Source organism: Manis pentadactyla, chromosome 8, assembly GCF_030020395.1.
Source record: "Manis pentadactyla isolate mManPen7 chromosome 8, mManPen7.hap1, whole genome shotgun sequence".
NCBI lineage: Eukaryota > Metazoa > Chordata > Mammalia > Pholidota > Manidae > Manis > Manis pentadactyla.
The window spans coordinates 35,192,742-35,219,407 of record NC_080026.1 but is presented as its reverse complement, the minus strand read 5'-3'; the positions used below and the strand labels follow the sequence as shown (position 1 = coordinate 35,219,407).

General features: G+C 35.2%; 1 protein-coding gene across 4 annotated transcripts in view; it reads left to right on the top strand.

Annotated features, from left to right (window-relative positions):
• RAB3GAP1 (RAB3 GTPase activating protein catalytic subunit 1) overlaps positions 1–26,666 on the top strand; it is a 107,566-nt gene that overhangs the window by 73,363 nt on the left and 7,537 nt on the right. For all 4 annotated transcript variants that reach the window (XM_036886577.2, XM_036886580.2, XM_036886579.2 and 1 more), the window contains 6 exons: positions 795–884; positions 1,745–1,917; positions 5,468–5,522; positions 5,758–6,129; positions 13,337–13,474; positions 16,629–16,856. In XM_036886577.2, the coding sequence (XP_036742472.2) occupies positions 795–884; positions 1,745–1,917; positions 5,468–5,522; positions 5,758–6,129; positions 13,337–13,474; positions 16,629–16,856 (1,056 nt within the window). The remainder of the gene's footprint in view (positions 1–794; positions 885–1,744; positions 1,918–5,467; positions 5,523–5,757; positions 6,130–13,336; positions 13,475–16,628; positions 16,857–26,666) is intronic.

The following is a 26,666-nucleotide window of genomic DNA, read 5'->3' as shown; positions in this document are numbered from 1 at the left end:
ACAGTGGGAATCAGGGAAGGCTTCATCAAGGGGCACTTGAGCTACATCTTGAAGAGAAGGCTGTAGAAACAGAGTAGTGGCATAGGCCTGAGAGAGCATGTTGGGCAGTTTGATATATTGAAGGATGCTTCTCAGGGAGTGGCCCTGGCAAGGCTGGAGAGGTAGTAGGTAACCTGCCTGATGCAACTGGACTTTATCTTGCAGCTTAATACCATTTTAAGCAGGTTAACATGATCAAAACAGTATTTCTTAAAACTTTCATGACAGTCCAGGAAAAGCCTTATAGGGAGTATTAGAATGGGCTAGGTTATCTCATAGGTATAGGGTGGTGGAACAGGCCCAGCCCAGGAGCCACACACACTGAGGTTTAATTCTGACTTACTTTGAATAAGCCATTTAACTTCAGTTTCTACATCTATGAATGAAACTAATAAAATCTTGGGGGAGTGTTTTGAGGCCTAAAGGACCTTCTATTATACTGCCTGGAATATAACAGGCCTTTGATAAATGATAGCTGTTCTTACTGTAGTTGTAGTTATAATCGTACTTCTGGCAATTTGTGCATTAAGAGAATCTTGGGAAAAGCCTTCCAGAGTAATGCAATGAAAACAATACTGGACTTGGAAGGTTGATTAATATTTTCCCTGCCTTTAATCTGAACAAGACTCTTAATCAGATTTTAGGTTTGTATGTCTGTAAGACGTGGGCAGTAATACTTAGTTCACATAGTCACATGAGACTAGGATATTGTTTGTAAATTTGATCAAATATGTGGTTATTTTCCTTCTTCTAAGTTCTTATTCCCTGATGCTGTTTCTGAGAAACCATTAGATGGAACTTCCTCAACAGACAATAATAATCCTCCATCAGAGAGTGAAGAATATGTAAGTTGATTTGGAATTCAGTAATAACATATTTAAAACACTTGGAATTTCTAGGGTTTGCTATATTTCTAGTTGAATAGCATAAGAGTCTTTTTAGTTTAAAAATGACCTCACGAAACTTGAGTGGAGAGCAGACCTCCATTCAGATAATGACCTGCTATAGAACATTGGCATAAATACATATTTTTGGTAGCAAGAATTTTTCTGGAAACAGTGGAAAAAAATAACAAATACTGTGTATGATTGTAGGATATCCCTTATTTTAGACATTTTGTGGAGTCATCAAATTTATGTTTTACAGCAGATTCTTCTCTGATTTAAAACTAGACAGTGAGTGGAAAACTTAACAAAGTAAAGTATGTAAAATAAAGTAAATTTTTCATGTTTTTCTTATCCAAGTCTTGGATAAATTGAGAAATGAGAGTTTTAAATGATAGGTGTGGAGATTTATCAAATTGTTTACAGTAGTTGGGAAGATTTTATTAAAAGGAAAAGCAAATGTTTTAGGTTTTCAGTTTTTGTAGTTCTAATTTCATTTCATGTTCTTGGTTTTGACAACAAGTGTGTACTTACTTATAATTAAAACATTTTCAAAACAACACATGAAGTTTGGAATATATCTTGAAGATTCCACAGAAGATAGCCTCACTAAACTGTAGCCTTACTTTTTTGATCCTTGTAGAAATCCTTGAAAACATGGAGTAGCCTAAGAACAAAAATTTAAGGAGTATTGTCAGACTTTTGATAAAAGCTGATTTTAGTAGAATATGTTAATTTTGGTATTAAACTCCCCACAATTTTTTATTATACATGTAAGTATGTTAACAAGTTTTACTTTGCTTCTGTTTCGTTAAATTTAGAATCTCTACAATCAGTTCAAATCTGCACCATCTGACAGTTTAACATATAAATTGGCTTTATGTCTTTGTATGATCAATTTCTACCATGGAGGACTGAAAGGAGTGGCACACCTCTGGCAGGAATTTGTTCTTGAAATGCGTTTCAGATGGGAAAACAACTTTTTGATTCCAGGGTAAAAATTTCAATTTCCAGTTGTATAGATAGGATTTTTGTTTTCTAGGAGAATTTGGCTTTTGACCCATTCATTCTTTTCTAGGATGTCTGCCCTAAGAAAGCGGTAAGAAACTTGGGATATAATTTATGTTCAGAAATATTCACTGCAGAAAGTTTATAATAGGGGAAAAAGTAAAACAATCTAAGTATCAAATATAAAAGAATGGTTAAATGAATTATAATATCCCTTATAGTGGAAAGTTATGGATCCATTACAAGTTTCTTTCCTTAAGCATCTCTAATAACATAGAAAATTGTCATATTATTTGCAGTAAAGTAGAATATAGTGTCATGTATTGCTGATATTATGTCACTGATTGCTTTCAATTATGCTGTTATATATGTACAGAAAAATAATTGGAAAGAAATATAGCCAGGTGTAAACAGTTTTTTTCTCATATATGAAATTTTATCTTTATTTTGTTTTCTTTCATTTGTGTATTTTCTAAATCTTTTATAGTGAACATACATTTTTATAGCTGTAGGGAAAACCTCTATAGAGTTCATAAGTTCAGATACTAAACATTACCTGTAATTGTGATTCTAGCTAAGCAGAGACCTCTAAGCCAGTCTCTGCTTAGCTAAAATCACTCTTGGCTGATTACTGGGAACCTGGTGGTTTAACACGAGGCAGTCCAGGCTCCTCTTTGGCAGCAGAGAGGTAGAAAGTGATAGTTTTTTGGTGATAATCCACTATAATTGAGAATTGAGTATGTAGTCTATAAACTATTTTGTATGGTGTTAAATACTGTATGCTAGCTACTTCCTGGGTGGATTTAAAGTTGTTTTTCATTTTAAATTTCTGTTAGTTTGAGAGCTGTCATTCATTTGCTATTACATTTTGAAATATCTATTGCTGTTGGTGATTTGTGGACTAGGAGGATTAAAAAATTCTGATCTTTTAATCTCATGTGGTCCAACTCAGTTACCATACCTATAGAAATCTGCTTTTGATTTCTTTTTTTTTTAAATGTGTTAACTAATCTTTTTTTTTGTATTTTGGTACCATTAATATACAGTCACATGAGCAACGTTGTGGTTACTAGATTCTCCCCATTATCGAGTCCCCACCACCTACCCCATTACAATCATTGTCCATCAGCATAGTAAGGTGCTATAGAGTCACTACTTGTCTTCTCTGTGCTATACTTCTTTCCCCATGCCCCCCCTCTATGTTATGTGTGCTAATCGTAATGCCCCTTACTCCCCTTAACCCTCCCTTCCCACACACCCTCCCCAGTCCCTTTCCCTTTGGTAGCTGTTAGTCCATTCTTGGGTTCTGTGAGTCTCCTGCTCTTTTATTCCTTCAATTTTAGCTTTGTTGTTATACTCCACAGATGACTGAAGTAATTTGGTACTTGTCTTTCTCTGCCTGTCTTATTTCACTGAGCATAATACCCTCCAGTTTCATCCATTGTGTATATGTACCATATCTTCTTTATCCATTCATCTACTGATGGACACTTAGGTTGCTTCCATTTCTTGGTTATTGTAAACAGTGCTATGATAAACATAGGGGTGCATCTGTCTTTTTCAAACTAGAGTGCTGCGTTCTTAGGGTAAATTCCTAAAAGTGGAATTCCTGGGTCAGATGGTATTTCTATTTTAGTTTTTTGAGTAACCTCCATATTGCTTTCTACAGTGGTTGAACTAATGTACATTCCCACCAGCAGTGTAGGAGGGTTCCCCTTTCTCCACATCCTCGCCAACATTTGATGTTGTTTCTCTTTTGGGTGGTGGCCATGCTAACTGGTGTGAGGTGAAAGCTCATTGTGGTTTTAATTTTCATTTCTCTGATAATTAGCGATGTGGAGCATCTTTTCATGTCCCTGTTGGCCATCTGAATTTCTTCTTTAGAGCAGTGTCTGTTCAGATCCTCTGCCTATTTTTTATTTGGATTATTTGCTTTTTGTTTGTTGAGGTGCGTGAGCCCTTTATATATTTTGGATGTCAACCCTTTATCAGATCTGTCATTTATGAATACATTCTCCCATACTGTAGGATGCCTTTTTATTCTATTCATGGTGTCCTTTGCTGTACAGAAGCTTTTTAGTTTGATACAGTCCCACTTGTTCAGTTTGCTTTTGTTTCCCTTGCCTGGAGAGATAAGTTCATGAAAAAGTTGCTCATGTTTATATTCAAGAGAGTTTTGCCTGTGTTTTCTTCTAAGAGTTTTATGGTTTTGTGACGTACATTCAGGTCTTTGATCCATTACGAGTTTACTTTTGTGTATGGAGTTAGACAGTAATCCAGTTTCATTCTCTTAGATGTAGCCGTCCAGTTTTGCCAACACCAGCTGTTGAAGAGGCTATCATTTCCCCATTTTATATCCATGGCTCCTTTATCGTATATTAATTGACCATATAGGCTTGGGTTAATATCTGGAATCTCTATTCTGTTCTACTGGTCTATGGGTCTGTTCTTGTGCCAGTACCAAATTGATTACTGTGGCTTTGTAGTAGAGCTTGAAGTAGGGAAGCGAGATCCCCCTTGCTTTATTCTTCCTTCTCAGGATTGTTGTGGCTATTCAGGGTCTTTTGTGGTTGCATATTAATTTTAGAGCTATTTGTTCCATTTCGTTGAAGAATGCTGTTGGTATTTTGATAGGGATTGCATTGAATCTGTAGATTGCTTTAGGCAGGATGGCCATTTTGGCAATATTAATTCTTCCTACCCAAGAGCATGGGATGAATTTCCATTTATTAGTGTCCTCTTTAATTTCTCTCAAGAGTGTCTTGTAGTTTTCAGGGTATATAGGACTTTCACTTCCTTGGTTAGGTTTATTCCTAGGTATTTTATTCTTTTTGATGCAATTGTGAATGGAATTGTTTTCCTGAATTCTCTTTCTGCTAGTTCATTGTTAGTGTATAAGAAAGCAACAGATTTCTGTGTATTAATTTTGTATCCTGCAACTTTGCTGAATTCAGATATTCTAGTAGTTTTAGAGTGGAGTCTTTAGGGTTTGTTATGTACAATATCATGTCATCTGCAAACAGTGACAGTTTGACTTCTTCCTTACCAATCTGGATGCCTCTTATTTCTTTGTGTTGCCTGATTGCTGTGGCTATGACCTCATGTATTGTGTTGTATAAAAGTGGGGAGAGTGGACATCCTTGTCTTGTTCCCGGTCTTAGAGGAAAAGCTTTCAGCTTTTAAGTATAACGTTTGGTGTGGCTTTGTCATATATGGCCTTTATTGTGTTGACGTACTTGCCCTCTCTATCCATTTTGTTAAAATAGTTTTTATCATGAATGGATGTTGAATTTTGTCAAATGCTTTTTCAGTATCTGTGGAGATGATCATGTGATTTTTGTCCTTCCTTTTATTGGTATAGTGGATGATGTTGATGGATTTTCTAATGTTGTACCATCCTTGCATCCCTGGGATGGATCCTAGTTTCGATTTCTTAACGATATGGCTAAGATATTTGGTAACATAAAAGTATGCATATCTCAAGCAGTTTTACTAAAAGTAAGCTTTCTTTCTTTTCCTGTCACTTTATTTGATAGATTAGCAAGTGGACCCCCAGATCTGAGATGTTGTTTACTTCATCAGAAACTACAGGTAAATTTCTTAGTGACAGTGTATAAATGTCTTGATTCAATTGGAATTTCTTTTAATACTAAATATACTAGTGGATTTAGGCTCTTCTCATTTTGCTGTTGTAGGTTACTTGTAGTCACTGTCATTCACAAGGTCTGGGAAAGGGGTGGAGAACGAAAAGTAAATATTAAATCAGTGGATATTTGTTTTACTGTAACTAATTCAAATATAAATACTATTTCTATTTTCTTAAAAGATGTTAAATTGTTGTATTGAAAGAAAGAAGGCACGTGATGAGGGAAGAAAGACAAGTACTTTGGATAACATGACTAATACATATCCAGGGGATGCTGGAAAAGGTGGAGACCAGCTGGGGCCAGATAATTTAAGAGATCCGGATAAGGAAAAGGGAGAGGTGGGAAAATCTTGGGATTCTTGGAGTGACAGCGAAGAAGAATTTTTTGAATGCCTAAGTGATACTGAAGAACTTATGGGAAATGGACAAGAGAGTGGCAAGAAAGGAGGACCTAAGGAGATGGCAAATTTAAAGCCAGAAGGACGACTCCATCAGCATGGGAAACTCACACTACTACATAATGGTGAACCTCTCTACATTCCAGTAACCCAGGTGGGACATGGATGGGCTCTTTAAGTTTTAGAGTTTTTAAATTTTGTTATCTATATATCTTAATCCTTGTTGAAGGTGGTTGCTCTAAGTAAGGGCAGTTTTTAAACAGTCTGTTTTCAAAGATCTGAGATTTGAAATCTAAAAATTTTGGGCTTTTAGGTCTACTCTTTCTGAAATTGATAAATGTTTTGAATTGTAACTAGTTTTTGTTGAAAGTTTATGTGTAAGTTTTTGCATAAGTAATATATGAATACATTTTGTTGTGGAAAACTCAAAATGCAGAAAAAGTGTAAGCTACCATCCACTAATTCAATTTCCACCCATAGAAGTAACCACTGTTACTGGCTTGGGTTATAATTTGTTATACCTGTTTCTGTGCATTTATGTACATATGTGTGTACATAAGGTACATAGTTTTGTGGATTGCTTTTTGTTTTTAAATGTATGCATTAGTATGCAGCCTTTTGTTTAACCTAGTATGTCTTGAAGATCTTTCCATGTTATTATACAGAGATCTACTTCATTTCTTTTTAATTGCTGTATAATATTCTACAGCATGGCACAGCCGTAATGTACAGTATATATTACTTGTAAGTGTTTGCTGTTATTGTGCTATGGTACAAACTTTTCTGTTTTGTTTTTGTTTTTTTTTGGTATATTGTGACTTCACATAGAAGTATTTCTCTAAGGAAGAAAATAAGAAATGGAATTTCTAGATAAACACATAAAAGTCTGCACCTGTTTTATACTGTCAATGGTGAATATAGTAAGGGAATACCATTTCCTCCCCAGCATTTGTTTTTCACTTCCTTCCTGAAACACGTATTGAGTGCCTAATATATGACAACCACTGTTTTAGATCCTTGGAGTTCAGTAGCAAACTAGACAGTTAAGTTCTTGTGCTCATGGTACTTATATTCATATTTTCTTTATTTTTTGATAAACAATTGACAATACCTGCCCTATACATTTTTGGCAGTATGATTGGCAAAAGTAATAGCTCAGTGTTTTAGATTGTATTTCCCTGATATTTTTTTTCATGGAAGTTCATAGTTTTATTTGTAATAGCTAAAAACTGGAAACAACTCAAATTTCCATCTACAAGGGAATAGTTCAACTGTGGTATGACCATGCACCGGAACACCATTCAACAATATAAATGTTGACACTCACACAAAATGTTGATATGTAGAACAAAATGGATGAATCTCAGAATCACTATACTGAGACAAAGCAAGCAGATTCCCTGATCCCTTCCCCCCCAAAGAAGAGTACATACTGTGTAAGTCCATTTATATTCCATTTTAGAACAAAAATGCCAACTAGTCTATAGGGACAGAGACTAGATCAGTGGTTTCCTGTTGACAGGGGTGGAGGGAGTTCAATGACAAAGGAGCATAAGAAAAGTTTTGGGGGTTATGGAAATAGTTGCTGTGCTTTTTGAAGTTTGGTTTCATGAGTATGTGTATATATATATGTATATATATAAAAACTGACCAAATTGTACCTTTTTAACATTTGCAGTTTTATTACTTCAGTTATACCTCCATAAATTTTGAAAAATCTTTTTAAAACATTTAAAATTAATCTATACCACTAGAAACCAGAATAATGGTTCCATTTGGGGGAGAGTAGTGACTGGAATGGGACAGAGGCATCTTTTGAGGGCTGAAAAAGTTCTGTGTTTTCAGCTGGGTGCTGGTCACACAGGTATTTTCACTTTACGAAAATTTTTTTGAGGAAAACATTTACTATTGGTGAACTTTCCCATATGTTTATTATATATCAATAAAAACATGGGGTTTTTTTTTCTTTTCTCTTACTAAGATATCATTGATGTACAATCTTATGCTCAGCTTTCACATGAGCAACACTGTGGTTACTACATTCCCCCCTATTATCAAGTCCCCAACACATACCCCATTACAATCACTGACCATCACCAAGTCACTATTTGTCTTCTCTGTGCTATACTGCCTTCCCCGTGCACCCCCTATATTATGTGTGCTAATCATAATACACCTTAATCCCCTTCTCCTCCCTTCCCACCCACCTTCCCCAGCCCCTTTCCCTTTTGTAACCACTAGTCCATTCTTGGGTTCTGTGAGTCTGCTGCTGTTTTATTCCTTCAGTTTTGCTTTGTTGTTACACTCCACAATTGAGGCAATTAATTTGGTACTTGTCTTTTTCCGCCTGGCTTATTTCACTGAGCATAATACCCTCTAGCTCCATCCATATTGTAGCAAATGGTAGGGTTTGTTTTCTTCTTATGGCGGAATAATATTCCATTGTATATATGTATTACCTCTTCTTTATCCATTCATCTACTGAAGGACACTAATGCTGCTTCTATGTCTTGGCTATTGTAAATAGTGCTGCAATAAACATAGGGGTGCATCCTTGTTTTTCAAACTGGGCTGCTGCATTCTTAGGGTAAATTCCTAGGAGAGGAATTCCTGGGTCAAATGGTATTTCTATTTTAGTTTTTTGAGGAACCTCCATACTGCTTTCCACAATGGTTGAACTAATTTACATTCCCACCAGCAGTGTAGGAGGGTTCCCCTTTCTCCAAATCATTGCCAACATTTGTTGTTTGTCTTTTGGATGGTGGCCATCCTTACTGGTGTGAGGTGATAGCTCATTGTGGTTTTAATTTGCATGTCTCTGATGATTAGCGATGTGGAGCATCTTTTCATGTGCCTGTTGGCCATCTGAATTTCTTCTTTGGAGAAGTGTCTGTTCAGATCCTCTGCCCATTTTTTAATTGGATTATTTCCTTTTAGTTTGTTGAGGCGCATGAGCTCTTTGTATATTTTGGATGTCAACCCTTTATTGGATCTGTCATTTATGAATATATTCTCCCATACTGTAGGATGGCTTTTTGTTCTATTGATGGTGTCATTTGCTGTACAGAAGTTTTTCAGCTTGATATAGTCCCACTTGTTAGTTTTGCTTGTTTCCCTTGCCGTGGGAGATATGTTCATGAAGAAGTCGCTCATGTTTATGTCCAAGAGATTTTTGCCTGTTTTTTTCTAAGAGTTTTATGGTTTCATGACTACATTCAGGTCTCTGATCCATTTTGAATTTACTTTTGTGTATGGGGTTAGACAGTGATCCAGTTTTATTCTCTTAGATGTAGCTGTCCAGTTTTGCCAACACCAGCTGTTGAAGAGACTGTCATTTCCCCATTGTATGTCCATGGCTCCTTTATCATATATTAATTGACCATATTTGTTTGGGTTAATATCTGAAATCTATTCTGTTCCACTGGTCTATGGGTCTGTTCTTGTGCCAGTACCAAATTGTCTTGATTACTGTGGCTTTGTAGTAGAGCTTGAAGTTGGGAAGCGAGATCCCTCCTGCTTTATTCTTCCTTCTCAGAATTGCTTTGGCTATTTGGGTTCTTTTGTGGTTCCATATGAATTTTTGAACTATTTGTTCAAGTTCATTGAAGAATGCTGTTGGTATTTTGATAGGGATTGCATTGAATCTGTAGATTACTTTAGGCACGATAGCCATTTTGACAATATTAATTCTTCCTACCCAAGAGCATGGGATGAGTTTCCATTTGTTAGTGTCTTCTTTAATTTCTCTTAAGAGTGGCTTGTAGTTTTCAGGGTTAGGTTTATTCCTAGGTATTTTATTCTTTTTGATGCAATTGTGAATGGAATTGTTTTCCTGAACTCTCTTTCTGCCAGTTCATTGTTAGTGTATAAGAAAGCAACAGATTTCTGTGTGTTAATTTTGTATCCTGCAACTTCGCTGAATTCAGATATTCTAGTATGTGTGGCAATTCTTTAAGCATAATTATTTTGAAATGCATACATACTGTTGTGTGTGTCAGTAGTTCATTTTTATTTCTTAGTTGTATTCTCTTGGGTGGGTATATTACAACTTGTTCCATTCACTTTTCGATGATCATTCCAAAAATGGGCATAAGGAAACTTTTGGGGGTAATGGGTATATTCAGTTATCTTGGTTGTGGTGATTGTTTTAAATACTTACCAAATGTGCCTTTTAAGTTATTATATGCTGATTATAGTTCAAAAAAGCTGTAAAAAGTTATCATATGATCAGTGATTGAGAAGAAGACAAACATGAAAGCATTTCTGTCTTGTTCTAACATATCTCCAGTTTTAAAATCCTACCTATTTATTTATTTAATAAGCAATTACTAAATATTTTAAAAGCTAATAATAGTTTGTATTACCCTGGGTTGTTCAGAATCAAATCACATACCATATGTAAAAGCATTTTGCATGTAAGTGTTCTGCAAAGGTTAACTTTTTAATACCCTTTCTCTTTCCATGCTTTAATAAACAGCATTCCCTATTTTTAATGAGCTAGTTTAATGAGCTAATAGAGTGTCAAAGTTATTTTAGAAGCTCAAGTTTTATTTTTCTTCAGAAGGTAGTGTCCCCTCTTTATTTCAGGTGCTTCAGTTTTCACATTTGAATTTATAATCTAAATCTGAAATAATTTAAACTTATTTTCCTCTCAGCATGCTTCCTGTGTATTTAGGAATTAATTTTTAAATCTTAGGTTTAGCTAAATCAGTATAATTTTTAGTCCATTTTATGTTCTAACTTTAATCTTATTTGAATTAGAGCTATTATGTATGTGCTTATATAAAATGGTTGGAATTCAAAATGGTCTCAGTTGAAACCAATATAATTTCAAATTTTAGAAGTTAGCTTCAGGTGTGCCATTAATCAGTTGCCCACTTCACCAAAAAATAATAGTAATAAGAATAACACAACTTTATATAGGTTCTTCTTTAGTAAGAATTCAAACAACTCCTATGTTCCTTTCATAGAGACTTAGGTCACCCAAAATTTCTAGCCAGAAAAAGCTTAAAGTATTAAAATATTCTAGAGCCAGAGCTAGAAGAGGAATTTGTGGAGAATCTGTTAGAACAGATGTCCTTAGCTATGATTAGTTAAGGGCTGGATTGGAACCAGATTTGTAGTTCTCAAAGTCAACATCAGACAGATGTCCGAGATTCCCTCTTCAGTTTGCTCCTTGGTAGTTTTGATGCTTGATCTTGGGCAAGTCATTTAATCTCTGCACCTCAACTTTATCACTTGTAAAATGCTCTAACCACCTCTCAGTGTTCACATTATATCACATATATGAGAAAACTTGGGGCATATTCAGAAGTGATCATTTGAAAATGTATGGTCCTCATGCTACTACTTACTACTTACATTCTCTTAATCATGTTCTTCTTCACTTACAGTTGGTCTGAGATTTCCAGATGAGAGGGGTAGTCAGTATCCTTTTAACATCTCATTCCTTCCCTCCCATCCTGTGATTTCAGGGCTATAGGACAATGAACAGCAGCTTTTTCTTAATGGAAGGAACGAAGGCCTTCCCTCTTGAGTGTACTCCTTCACTGGAAATTCGTAATAAGTTTTGAACTTGAGTATGATGCTTATAATACAACCTAAGTAGTTTGTCTCGCATTACTAGCATTTATTGAGCATGTGCTGGGATTTATTCTTTACAACAGGAAGTCCCAGAAAGCTTGAGTGATTGCACAAGGTCATAGAGCTGGGATTCAAACATGAGCATATTGTTTCTAAAGCCTAGGCTCTTAACCATTCTGTCATACTGCCTCACCCATTATTATTTAACTCTGTGAGTATCAATATGAGATTTTAAAAGTGATACATGTTCATGTAGAGAAAAGAAAACAAAACTCATAAAACCATAATCCAGAGATGATTACTGTTAGAGCAGTTTCCTCCCATTTTCCCATATCAGACCATCATCCTATTATTATACATTCAGATTCTTTTCAACTTTCATGCTATTATAAATAATGCTGCATTGATATTTCTAGAAGTTGACTTACTGGGTCTGAGGGCATGATCATAAGTACTTGTAATGTACTGATTGCCAGACTGTTGTTTGGGAAAGCTTAGACATTACATTCTGGGCACCAGTGTTTGAAAGTACCCCATTTAGGTTTGTTTGTTTCAAAATGAGGATGATACAAGAAAAAAGTAATTTTCTTCTGTTGCTCTCTGTTTTGAATGCCATACCTTTACCATGCTTCTCCTTTATTCCTGAAAAAATAATTACAAAATTATTTATCTTTATGGCAGTGGTTCTCAACTCAAGAGTGATTTTGCCCCCAGGGGTATTGACAATGTCTGAAAACATTTATGCTTGTCATAAGGTGGAGTTGGCTACAGCCCTTTTGAAGGTAGAGGCTATAGATGCTGGTAAACCTGCTGTGGTGTGTAGGACAGACCTCTCGAAAAAGGATTAAATAGTGTAAAATGCCAGTAGTGCTGTGGCTGCGAAATCACGTTTGATAGTATGCTCTTGAAATCTGAAGGAATCTATTTATTGAAAGGATGCTGTAAACACTTCTGCTAGGCCTTAACCTATTATCTAAGAATAGAAAAGTTCATGTGTTCTGACTTCAACAAAGCAGGCAAGCTTTGTTTGGTTAGTCTCTGGGTTGTTGAATGCTTCATATTTCAAATATAAAATCTAATAGAATCAATTCTCAGAGGACTTTCCTAAACTCCTTTGAATGGTTTTGGAATGCTTTTTGGCACTCTCTCAATGATTATACTCTAAAGGAAATTATCTTCCTTAGATTTGCCTTAGCTTTTTTTTTATTTGGGGTTATCACTTAAAATATGTATCTCTAATTCCCAAAACAAAAACCCAACAATTTCTGGGTAAATTAGTAATTAGAATGTCCTTGGACCCAAACCAAAGCAAATCATCCAACATAAAACTTAAGTTATTTGGGGGCTTTTAGTTGGGACTCAATTCATTTTCCTTCATTTTTATTTTCATATCTATCGATTTTCTTATTTGTTTTAATAAAAATCTTGTTGCAACCAGCAATGACATACATAACAATATCACTAGGACTTCATTTCTTTGTCATTAATAGGCAGGAAGATGTTTGGTGCATCCAAAATCCTGTCTTTTGGCTATCAGTCCTCGTTAAGAGAAACATAATAATCTTTTTTGTTGAGAGGGTATGCTGAAAGTCATATTTATTCTTATTACTTTGTTACCTTTTTTTATGTAGGTTCCCCAAAATTTGTGGGTTTCTCTGAATTCTTTTAAGTATATATCTTGTGACTGCTAGAACTGAAATAATGTCTTCATCTATTTTTATAGCTCCACTTTGTCTAAAAAAGGCTGTTCATGAGCTTTGTGCTTCTGTGCGTCACAGGAACCAGCACCTATGACAGAAGATCTGCTAGAGGAGCAATCAGAGGTTCTAGCTAAATTAGGCACATCAGCAGAAGGGGCTCACCTCCGCGCACGCATGCAGAGTGCCTGTCTGCTCTCAGATATGGAGTCTTTTAAGGTGGGTCACACTATCAGAGCTTGGAAATCTATTTTGAGCTATTCTGAGATAAAGCTGTAAAAGTCACTCCATAAGTGATATGAAGGCCTGAATGTCTTTCATTAAATGTTTTTATTTCATTTGTAGTTACAACACCCTGCCTCCATCCTCTAAAGGTTGTAGTCAAACCTGCTTCTTAGGTTTAAAAAAAAGAAAAGAACAATCTTTGAATAATAGTGGGAAGTTGAGAATTGAATCATTTCTATATGAGCATTGGAATGTTTTCTTCCTTTATGTGTGTTAGCCAATTTAATGCAAGGCTTTTAGGAAACCCTTAGAATTTAACATAAGTTGCTTCATTAAATTAAACCTTTGATTGCCTACTTTGTAACTTGCATTGTGGTTAGATAAGTAGGAAATACAATGTTTATCCTCAGTTACAGTGGTTGAGGTTGTGGGAGGGGATATGTAAATAATTATTATGTGATGACTTCTGCTATGAAGGTAAGGTCAGAACGGTGACTGACTACTGAGTGGGTCATGGAAGGTCTCTCAGGAGAGTCATCATTTAGGAGGAGTAGGCATTTGCTGCCTGGGAAAGAATATTTTAGGCTTAGATATAGGCCTGTATTAGAATGTAGAGGATTCAGAGAATGGTGACATTTGGCTTATTATCCTCAAAACCCTCTGAATTTCTTCAGAGATGAAGAAATGTCTTTGTTTTGGAATTAATTCTTGAAAGCAGAGGCAACTCATGTATATGAACAAACAAACAAACCAGTTGGGTAGCCCAGAGGTCCATAAGGCTTCCCTTTCCTATTGCTGATCCCCTGACCGTCTCCCAGGCCCAGACTTTCCTTCTTATCCTGCTGCTGTGACCATCTCCCCATTCCATGGCCCCTACTTAGTCCTGCTTTTGTGCCATGTAGGTTAGCCTGAGTTTCATTTTTTCATGAAAACCTATGCCACTTTCATCTTCCCTGCTAGCAGTTTTAAGTGACAATAAAAAGGAACCTTTTGTATTCTCTGCTTATTTCCCCCATTTTTACCAAAAGAAAAATCTTTAGTAAATGTCTTCAGAGCTGCGTGCTTCCCTTAGAGACTAAAAAGAAAATCTGTGAGTTCCGTTCTGCTGTGAGGAAGAGAGATGTGCATGTGTTAAATACAAAAGGTAGAGAAGAGGATTTGCTTAGGGTGGGTGTGCACAGTAGGAAGCACTAGCTTGTGTAGCAGCTGTGTTTTACCCGACTGCCCTAGCTACCTTCTTACTCATCTCTTCCTGTCCTGCTTCATTGCCCTTGCAGAGGCATTTATAGGAAGAAATTCCTAATTGGAACTGTAAGATTTTCCCAATTGAAACATATTGGCCCCTCAGGGTAAGGCTCTGTGTAATTTCTTTAACACTATACTTTAGCAAAACTGGTTCATTAGACTCCTTTGGGCTAACCTGGACCCCTTAAGACCTCATCTAATGTTTTAAACAGAAAACAGGTTGTATTTCAAATAGCCAACTTGCCTATCTGCCCCAACCTATGTGAAAATCAGGTAATATATTTAAGAAAATATGTAGTCACTCTGCAGTAAATGTGATTGCCTTTCCCTTTAGGTATGGAGTTAACTTGGTATTAGGAGCCCTTGGGAGAGTCCCCAGAGCTTTGGATAAATTCTGATATGTACATGAGGCACCTGTGCCCAGCAATTGCAGAAGGACAGGGACTCTTCTCAAGTACACTCTTGGAATACAACCTGTAACAGCAGAAAGAAGACAAGCTGTAGCTGAAGTGAGGCTTGACTCTCTCCTGGTAGCTGTATGTTCAGCCTGGTATAGCAAGGACATCTAGAAGATAAATTTTAAGTCTGCTTTCCTCACTGAAAGCCTGTCTTTAGTCTCCTAAGATGTTTGCATGTGGGTGTAGTGTTGCCTGGTTCATATCCAGATCTTTGTTCATGAATCCTTAAGTCATGGGGTAATCTTGACTCATTACACCTCACAGCAGTTCTTTGTTACCATGATGCCAGACCCCTTAGAAGTTTATGTTGTTGACTTAATTAAGGACCCTCCTCTGATTCCTCATTCCCTCAGGGAGATTTCCTAAAACGGCATGGGGGGCGCGGGGAGATGGTTAAGCTGGTAGCCAGTGAACTCAATGAGGAGAAATTGGCAACTTTGCTCTTCACATTTATAAAATTGATCATTCTTACCATATTGGTTTTCATTTTGGTCTGAGGTTGATTTTATTTAAAACAAAAAAATGACCTTCTGCTTAGCAGTTCTTTGTTAATGCTTACATCACTTCTTATTTTACATAATTAAATATAGTACTTACAGCAGCAAGAATACATTGTGGTTGAAATATAACCAAAAAGATGTATCTTTAATGTGTATACACATATCTTTTGAGTATTAAGGGGATGATATATATATACCCATACTTTGTACTCCACTAATACAGTACTTGGAAAAAAGACCTCCTTGCCTTACCACTAACACTGTGAACCCTCTGCTTGTTTTTTTCAAGTTTGAATGTAGAATTACTTCAAGGATTTTGACATGGATCATTCTTAATTCTATAGAATTATCCATTAAATAAAACTTTAGTTTGGTTTCAGAAGCCTGAAAAACAATAGCTTGAATTCCAATTCCTTAACAGCACAGAAGGAATTTATGTGATGGTAATTTTTTATATTAGACACAAAAATTTGATGGCTGAATAGAATATTTTTGAGGTTAGCTGATATTTTTGCAGTACCAGTATTGATATATTGAGGAAAAAAGAACTTCCCCATCATTATGTTATTATTCTGTTAATGTATGTTATTTAATTACTTGACTTGAGCATATTTGATACTTTTCTAAGTACTGAGGAGATATTATAGCTTAATTTTAAATCAATTTATGTAACGTATAATCTGTTTAAGAGAGGTCTTTCATTTCACATCAGCTTTTTATTTTCAGATTCATCAAATGAAAATGTTGTCTTCCATAAAACGGAGACAGCAAAGATATTTTTGGTACTTTAACATCTGATCTGTTTGGGTGACTCGCAACTCATGTCACATATTAGATTTTATAAAGATTAAATAGGCTTTTTGTGAGTGAAAGTATGATTGTGCAAACAGGTTTATTAGTAACTGTTCATTTTTATTTGATTCTGAATTTTTTGCCTTATTTTAGGCAGCTAATCCAGGTTGTTTTCTGGAAGACTTTGTGAGATGGTACTCACCCCGGGATTATATTGAAGAGGAAGTGATTGATGAAAAGGGCAACGTGGTCCTGAAAGGGGAACTGAGTGCCCGAATGAAGATTCCAAGCAATATGTGGGTAGAAGCCTGGGAAACAGCTAAGCCAATTCCTGCTAGAAGGCAGAGGAGACTCTTTGATGATACACGGGAAGCAGAAAAGGTAACTGAGGTTTGAGTATCTAACACTAGAATGCTAATTATTCTAGAGTTTTAGCAACTCTTATAGACATGAAAACTTTGGACACAGTTGAGAAGCAAAGCATTGAAATTTAATGAGACTTTTATATATCTACTATTCACATTTTAGAACTAGTTGCAAATAAACCAAAGAATGAGATATGCATCCTTAAAATTATGATCCTTAAAATTAGACTCTCTCACAGTGTATGGCAAGAGCCTTAAAAATGGTCATGTCCTTTGATCTAGCAATTCTACTAAACAAAAAATATAAGGAAGTAATGAGAAGTACATAAAGACCAATGTACAAGAATGATGTTCAACAGTATTTTAGTGAAAAAGTTATACAACGAAAGTTTCAAAAAGTAAGTCTTGGTTTAATAAATTATGGTATGATCATTTAGTAGACTGCTTTACAATTACCAAAAAATATTTGGAGTCCTGGAAAAGAGTGGCAGCCACCTGATATCAAATTGTCTCATAAACCTTCCCATCCACCCACCTCCAAAAATATTTCATGAAATTAATAAATAAGTAAATAAATGCCTTTAGCATTACTAGGAGATAGAGAGTTTAGTGACCTTCGAATCAACTGTAAGCAGAAAAATAAGGCAAATTCCCGTGAAATTCCCACTGTTGTAAGCCTGTGGGTACAGGGAATGGGAAAATCTTAAAAAGAGTTGAGAGATACAGAAGATTAGATGGAGCACAGAGTCACCCCAGAAAGAGACCCTAACACTAAGTGCCAAAATGCTCAGCACAGGTTGGTCTTGGTAGTTCACAGCACTGACTACAGGAACTTGAAAGGAAGCAGGATTACAAGTGGACCCTCAGAGAGACACTGCCTGCGGAAGAACCAGGTTTAAAGAGAATGCATGATACCACTTAGAAATAAAGCAATGATGGGAAAGAAAAAAGAAAGGGAAAATGATAGATCTTGCAGAAATGAAAGAGAAAAAAGACATATCAGCTTCCTCACTCCCCTGTCCATTAAGGAAATTGTGCAGAAGAGGATACTTTAAAACTGTGACATGACTAGGAATAAATAGTAAAGAGCAGACCACATCCATACAAACAGTAAAAAGCAAATAGAATCATTTTAGCTAATGAAAATATTTCCCAGAAAATTGACCACAAAGTAGGAGAAAATTGTGACATAACACTCCAAACTGAGCCAGACATTCTCAAACAAGCAAAGGAGCTATGAAAAATCATGTTTAATCAGAGATACTGAAACCAAGAAGAGAAATGGACCAAAAACCCCACAAAAAAGTAAACCATAGCTGGTTTAATTCAGGGTAGAAATAGAAGTAAAAGATAACCATAAGAAAAATGAAGACTTAATTCTAAGGGGTCCAAGGGAGCATAGATTCATATTTAAATTTAATGAAAAGATCAAGGAAAAGAAGCAGAACAGCCAAGAGATTGAAAATGAGATAAAGGAGTAAAAGGGTTAAAGAGAAGTAGTATAAATAAAAGATAGGAAAAATAGGAATAATACTCATTTTATCAGTCTTTGAAGAAGAAAAATCCAAACACTAGAACAGAACTAATATTTAAAACTACAATCCAAGAAGACTTTCTGGAAATAAAAGAAAACTTGAATTTACATATGTAAAGGACTGACTGGCTTCAGGGGAAAATTGACCAAGAGTAATGAATATATCACTGCAAAACTATTAGACCTTAAATATTAAAAAAAAAATTCTCAGAGCTTCCTCTAGGCAAAAAGATGAAAATAGTTTACAAGTGAAAGAGAATTAGGTGTCAGATTTCTCAAAAGCAAGGCAGTATTGAGCAGTATTTTCAAGAAATGTAAACAAAAAGTACAAACTAAAGAGTTTTATATCCAAGATGTCCAAGTAATGAAGGCTATAAAAAGTTTTCTTTGTATGTATGCACCCTTCCCAAGGAATCCACTACAGTTGCCTCGTCCAAATAACTACAGCAGTGTTAGAAATGTTCTAGAGCTGTACTGTCCAAAATGGTAGCCACTGGCCACACATGGCTTTAATGAGCACTTGAAATGTGCCTAGTATAGCAGGAGCTTAATTTTGAAGTGGATGCATGTGGCTAGTGGCTACTTGATTGAACAAGGTAGTGTAGGAGGATGGATGAAGTTCAGCGAAGAGATGACTGAAAGACTTTGGCAAAGAGCCAATGGCGAGACATAATAGATAGGTCATGGGTGGAAGAAGAATATGTAAAAATTGTATGTTAGGACAAAGTATAAAGAATGCAATTAAAAAGTTGGGACAAAAAAGGAAAGAGAGGAGGAAAGGAAAATGAGATTGTTGACTGTTACATATGTAATAGGTGGTAGTCAGAGGATACCCTTTAAAATTGCCAGAACAGATCGTAAAACCATTAAAGATGTAAGGGAATTAAGGGAGCATAAAAGGTATTATTTAAGGATATCTACTAGAATAAAAATACAAACTTTTCTTGGATACCAACAGAAATTTTTAAAAAGCAAAGAACACACACCAAGTAGAGAAACACACATAATAAATAAAACATCACACACAGAATAATTACAATATAATATAGTCATTTAGAACCCAACTCTCTGCTATAAATGAGGGATTCAGTGATTCACAAAGACTACAAAGTAAACACTGGGCAAAGATGTATCAAGTAAATGGAAACAATAAGAAAACAGCTGTTAATGTTTACATACTAGATAACTCAGTAACCATCTATACAAAACAAAACTGCAGGAGATACAGGGAGAAACAGATCAAAGCACAAAATACTTTTAACACATTACTCTCAATTCAAGACAATTAGACAAAACTAAGATTGAAGATTATAATCAATAGATCTTTTAGATATATTTCAAACACTGTATCTTGATAATAGAGACTACAATTTTTTCAAGTGCACATGGAACATTCACAAAAATTCATATTATATTAGGGCACAGAGAAAACAAGTAGATTTCATAATGGAAATATAACCAAGACTCTGATCTCTGCAGGAAAACTAGATACTAAAAACAAAACAACAACCAAAAAACAGGCCTTCCTGTTGGAAATTTTAAAACCTTGGATTAATGCTTGGGTGCAAGGAAAAATAAAAAGAGAAATCACAGAATTTCTGAAAAATAATGATAATGAAAACACATCAGAATTATCAGATATGTATATAAGAAGTGATCAAAGGAAAGTCCATAGCACTAAATTCCTACATCAAGAAAAACAAAAGAATGAAAATCATTGAATTAATAAAAATCCCTAACTCAAAAACCTAAAAAAGAGTAACAAAATAAAACCAGAAGAAAACAAAAGGAAGGCAATAATAAAGATTAAAACAGAGAGTAATGAAGTAGAGAACAGAAAAACAGATCAAATCAGTAAATCAGGTTATGTAAAAAAAAAAAAAATTAACAAAATAAACAACCCATTAGTGTAATCACAAAAAAGGGGAAAGCATGCATATACAAAATAAATAACCAAGAGGGCAGATAACTATGATACAGAGAAAATGCTTTAGAAGACTACTTTGTACATCTGTACGTATAAATTTGAAAACCAAGATGAAATGGATAATTTCTTAAGAAAATACAATGTACCAAAAATTACCTCAGTAAATATTGAAAGTATGAACAGACCAGTTTCTGCAGAAGAAATAGACATAGCTACCAAGAAATAACCCCATAAAAAAGCACCAGACCTTGATGGTTTCACAGGGGAATTTAACTAAATATTGAGAGAGACCAGATAATCCCAGTGCTACCTAAATTGTTTCGATACATAATAATTGGAGGAAATTTCCCAAATTCTTTTTATGGAAATTATGCCTGTAATACTAGTATACCTAAACCTGATAAAGATAGCATGTAAGAAAAAGTTACAGACCAATAATACTTAGAAAATTGAGTGCATAAATCCTAAGTGAGCAAACTTAGGACCATCTTAAGAAAATAATACCTGTTGACTGAATGTAAGTATGATTATCCGGAAATCTATTTATATGATTTATTTCATTAATCTAAGGAGAAAATACCATTATCTCCATATATACTGAAAAAGTCTTTGATAAAGTTTAATACCCATTTCAAATAAAAACTCTTGAGAAAGTAAGACTGGATGGAATACTTTTTAAAGATGGTAACTACATGTAGACCTCAATACTAAACCTAGCATCTTAATGGGGAAAAACCCTAGAGGTATTCTCAGTAAGGTTGGGAACCAAGCAAGGTGTTTTTTATCTCCACTGCCATACATACATAATTATTCTGGACGTATTAGCCAGTGCAATTATAAAAGGGAGAGCTGAGGCATAAGATGTTGAAAAGAAGAAAAACTGCTTGTAGATGATATGACAGTACACCTGGAAAAATCAAAGCAATCAGTGATCAAAACTAACACAGCAAGCTAGCAGGACATAATGTTAACATACTACTAGTACCATTCATATACACAAATAGTAACCATTACAAAGATGCAAATGACATTTTCTCTTCATTATAAGAGAAAAAAATGGTAAAACAGGAAAAAACAAGAAATGTTTGAAATCCAAATAAAGCACTCCTGAAAAATACACTTGAAAAAATAGACATCCCTTATTATTCTTGGTCAGGATGTCTCAACATCATTAATCAGGATGTCTCAACATCATTAAGGTTAAGTCTTCCTAAATTATTTGATAAATTTAGTGCAACCCCAATAATAATACCATAAGGCTATATTATGGAGCCAGACAAGTTGATACAAAGTTCATATGAGAAAATAAACATGCAAGCTTAGGATTTAGGGGTTCAGAGAGTGAATTTTAATGGCCTTCTTCTTGGGGTAATGGAAATGTTAAAAATTGGTTGTGGTTTTCATTGTACAGCTCTGAATATACGTAAAATCATTAAATTGTGCACTTTAAATGGGTGAATGGCCATTTTAAAAGAGCATGCAAGAATAGCTCAGAAGAGATGGAGAAGAGTTATGAGATAGAGGAGAGGGGAGCAACTAGCCTGACCAAATATCATAGTACAAAACCTCACTAACTAAAGTGGTAATAGTGCAGAGATTGACAACCCAGTGAACAGTAGAAAGTCCATAAATGCATGTTGAAGTCTAGTGTATGATAAAGATGGCATCTCAAATCTTGGGGTATAGATGGCCCTCTTAGTAAATGGTTTTGGGATAACTGAATAGCTGTTTGGCAAAAGATAAAATTAGATCTATCTTTTGTACTATATACAAGAATAAACTGAAAGATGAGGCCATAGGAGTACTTGAAGAAAACACATATGAATTCTTCTGTAACCTGGATATAGAGAAAAGCTTTCTAATTAGGAGTCAAACCCAGATGCAATTAAAAATATAATTGATGAAATTTGTGTAAAAATAAGAAACTTTTTCATGGCAAAAAGAAAAGTCAAATGACAAACTGGGAGAAATATTTGTAAACTGGGAGAAATACATGTATTACAGATAAAGGACCAACATACTATAGAAAAATGGGCAAGAGATGTGAGTAGGCAACACACCCAAAGTAAAGGATAATTACCCTTAAACCTCTCAAAAGATGTTCAACTTCATTCATAATCAGAGAAATGCAAATTAAAACCTTACTGACATAACCATTTCTCACATATCAGATTGGCAAGAATTCAAATGTTTAATAAATATTCAGGCCATGAGGTAGCAGGCCCTCTCATACATTACTGGTGAGTGAGCAGCAAGATGGTACAGCCCCCTGTGGAGGGAAATTGGACAGTGTTTAGCAAAATATACATAAGCGTTTAAGAGTACATACTATCAACATGACTTATCCCTAGCGTTAACGTTGCTCACCTGGCTAAGGTACTGTTTGTCAAGTTTCTGTAAAGTTAATCATTTTCTCTATTTGCACACTGTACTCTTTGGAAGAAAGTCACAATGCACAGCACACACTTATGGAGTGGGGCATTATACTCCACCTCCTTGAAGGCAGAAGAGATTTAGAATTCCTCTACATGGGAGATGTGTCTCTTCTCACCAATGTATTCAATAATTCATTTATACCACTACACTCAAGGATGTTTATTTTATACTTTGAGTCATAATCCAATACTACTTTATTTTGTTGCTCAAATTGTTTCAGTGTGGGGCACTGGGAAATCAGTTGACTCCTATGTCCCTTTAATATACTCCCATAATTTTGTGTGTGTGTGTGCAAAGCTGTTTTTAAACTAGAATGTTTTTCATTTGGGTTTTATGTCATTTTTCCTCATGATCAGATGCAGATACGTATTCTTAGACCTCAGAGTCCATTAAGTAAGGTTGGATCCTTCCTAGCATCACACCCCAATGTAGACATCTCCATCTGCCCCTTACTGGTGCTATTAATTTTGATCATCTTGTCAAATTATTATCCCATTACTCCACTGTATAGTTAGTATTTCCTTGCAAGTCAGAAGTAATCTATGGAGAGACTCTTTGCACCCATGTAAGTATGATGCACTTACCTTAATTTCCACCTGGACTTAACATCTACTGATGATTCTTGCCTAAACCAATCTTTACTATGAATATGGTTCTTCAATTGAAGTTTCCAATTCCAACATATCCTCCATATTTATCAGTCATCTTTGTGATGAAATGCACTTCCTTCTTATTTCTTTATCTACATATTATCAATGTGGACCCTTAGGTTCCTGTTTTTTCCTAGTGGTTTACAGTTCATTACTATCCTTAATCCCAATCCTGAAGTCAGCAATTTTTGAGGAAAGTATGGTTCCTTTTAGTAAGGCATGTTCTAGAAATCAAGATATATGTGCTCATTGCTATAGGGATGTCACTGCTTCTAGACCTCTTTAGAAGAAAGATAGGAAATATATGATTGCACATATGCACAGGCACATACCCACATACCTATCTGTATTTTAGAAACCTATATACATCCAAACCAGTACCTCCAATTCCAGTTCTGTGCCACTGAGTCTTCCCTGCCTTCCTCAATTCCATGTTTGCATCTCTTTTCCCTAGTGACAATTCTGGCTCCCAACAATACCAACACATTTGACTGTGCATTTCCTCAAACAATAACCCATCTACAAGTTACAGAATTGCTTACCCACAGCACTATGAAAAACAAACCTAGAAAATAGATTTGTTTGGAATGCCATCCCACCTCCCATCACACCTGCTGGTATATAGTCAAATACATCTTATATATCCATGAATTACTTGTAAGATTAGATTTTCCCTCTGCCCCTCACCCCCTTTCAGGTGGTTATGTTATTCATTTGAAATACAGATGGGTTAATTTATATCAGCTTGCTTTCAGTTTTAGGTCATTTCCCCTCTTTCCATTCTTATAGATTTAATTTTTGAAGATGTAGACCATTAACATTTTTCTGGAGTCAAAGATACACTCTTTCCTAAGTGTGAATCCCTCCCGTGTTTCTTCTACTCAATCTTACTCTCTCCCCTGGACTCTCACTCTGGTAACTAATTTTGTTTTGTTTTCTGACTTATCTTTATTTACTGAGTTTCTTCTTGTGAAGATAAGTAGATACATGTTTTCTTTATCTCCCCCCCCACCTTTTTTACACAAAATGAAGCACACTATAAGTATTTTTCTGTTAAAAACATATCCTAGAAATCACTTTCTATTAGTTAATAGAGATTTTCCTTTTTTTTTAACAGCTGCACAGTACTCAATTACACAGACACACCATAGTTCATTAAACAAAGCTCCTAGTTTCCAGTACTTTGTAACTACAAGTAATGCAGCAATGATCAACTTAATAAATCTTTACTTTTGTACTGTTGAAAATATAAGTGTAAATTCCTAGATGTGGTACTGCTTCCAGGAGAAAGGATAATGTGATGAAATGACACTTTACCTCTTTGGACTTCCTCCCCAAAATACACAGTCCTATTTCAGTTATGAGAAAAACATCACATAAATCCCAGTTGAGGGACTTTTTACAAAATACCCAAATAGAACTCTTCAAGACTGTCATGGCCAGTAAAAACAAGGAGAATCTGAGAAGCTGTTGCATCCAAGGGGAGCCTAGAAACATGACTACTAAAGTAATGTGATATCCTGGATGTGATCCTGGAATAGGAAAAGGACATTAGATAAAAACTAAGGAAGTTGAGTATACAAATACTGACAGCTTTATTCAAAATAGCCAAAAAGTGGAACCACTCCAAATGTCTGATGAATGAGTAAGTGAAATATGGATATTATTCAACCGTAAAAATGAAGTTCTGATACATGGCTATGACACATGTGAATCTTGAAACTGTGCTAAGTGAAAGAAGTCAGAGACAGAAGGCTACATATTATATGATTCCATTTACATGACATATCCAGAATAGGCAAATCCATGTAGACAGAAAGTTAGTTTACTAGATGCCAGGGGTTAGAGGGTGGGAGAAATGGGGGAGTGACTGCTGCTGGGTAATGGGTTTCTTTTTGGGGTGATCAAAAATTTCTGGAATTAGATAATGGTGATGGTTGCATTACCTTGTAATTATGCTAAAAACCACTAAGTGTACATCTTAATGAATATTATGATATGTAAGTTAAATATCAGTTTTTTAAAACTAAGGAAAGTATACTAATAAAGTATAGAATTTTGTTATCCAAAAGTGGGGGCTGTCTTCAGAATGCCACTGTAATGAAAGACAGACTGGAAAGCTGTTCCAAATTCAATGAGAGTAAAGAGGTATGACAACTAAAAGCAGTGTGGCCTTTAACTGGATCCTGTGTGGTGGTGGGAAAAGACATTAGTCAGTTGATAAAACTGTAATAAGGGTGGTGGTATTTGATCAGTGCTAAATTTACTTATATATGGTCAAAATATTTTTTATTTCATATTTTGATTATATAAGAAAACATTAATTTTAGGAACACTGATATATTGGGATAAAGGGACATGATGTATGCAACTTGCTCTCAAATTCAGAAAAAAAATGTGTGTATAGTGATGCACATACAGAGGAAGAGAGATGCATGTGATAAAACAGATGAAGTAAAAGGTTTACAATAAATGAATCTAGGCAGAGGTGATACAAATATTTTGTATTTTTGCAAGTTAGTTTTTGTATAAGTTAAGGGAAATGAAATTTGTAATAGTGTTAACAAGGATGTATAGAAATGGGAACTCTTATTACTCTAGATAAGAATGTAAATGTTGAAACACTTTGTAAAATAATTGAAATCTGTTCAATATAAAGAGAGAATAATTTGACGTTACCTTGTGCAGTTCCTAAGTCTATTCTTTCTTAGAAATTCCTCCACATGTGCACTAGGAAGTGTTTTTTTGTAATAGGAGCTTTGTTTGTAATAGCTGAAAGATGGACGTGGAGGAGATGTCCATCAGTGGATGAACATTTTAATACAGCAGTGAAAATGAATAAGCTATAGCATGTATGAACATACATGCATCTCAAAAACAATGCTAAATGAAAAACAAGTCACTAAAGGAGATAAACGGAAACATTCAACTTACATAGGATTAAAACCAGACAAAACTATGCAGCACATTGTCATGGCTACATACATATGTGAGAACACTGAAGAAAAGCAGAAGAATGATTAGTTACTTTTATTGTGGTGGGATGCATGAGGGACGGACTTGATCAGGGAAGGGCACACAGGGAGTTGGAAAGTACTGGTTAGGTTCTTTTTCTTAAGCTGGTTGGTGTGTAAACAAATATTCAACTGTTCATGTTTTCTTTTATTTATAAATACTCTGGTATGTGCATTTTTCTAAGTTTTAATTTTTAGAAGTTTAAAACTGCACAAAACCCTCTAAGCAAGAAGTAAAATCATAAGCATTAAACTTAGTTATGAA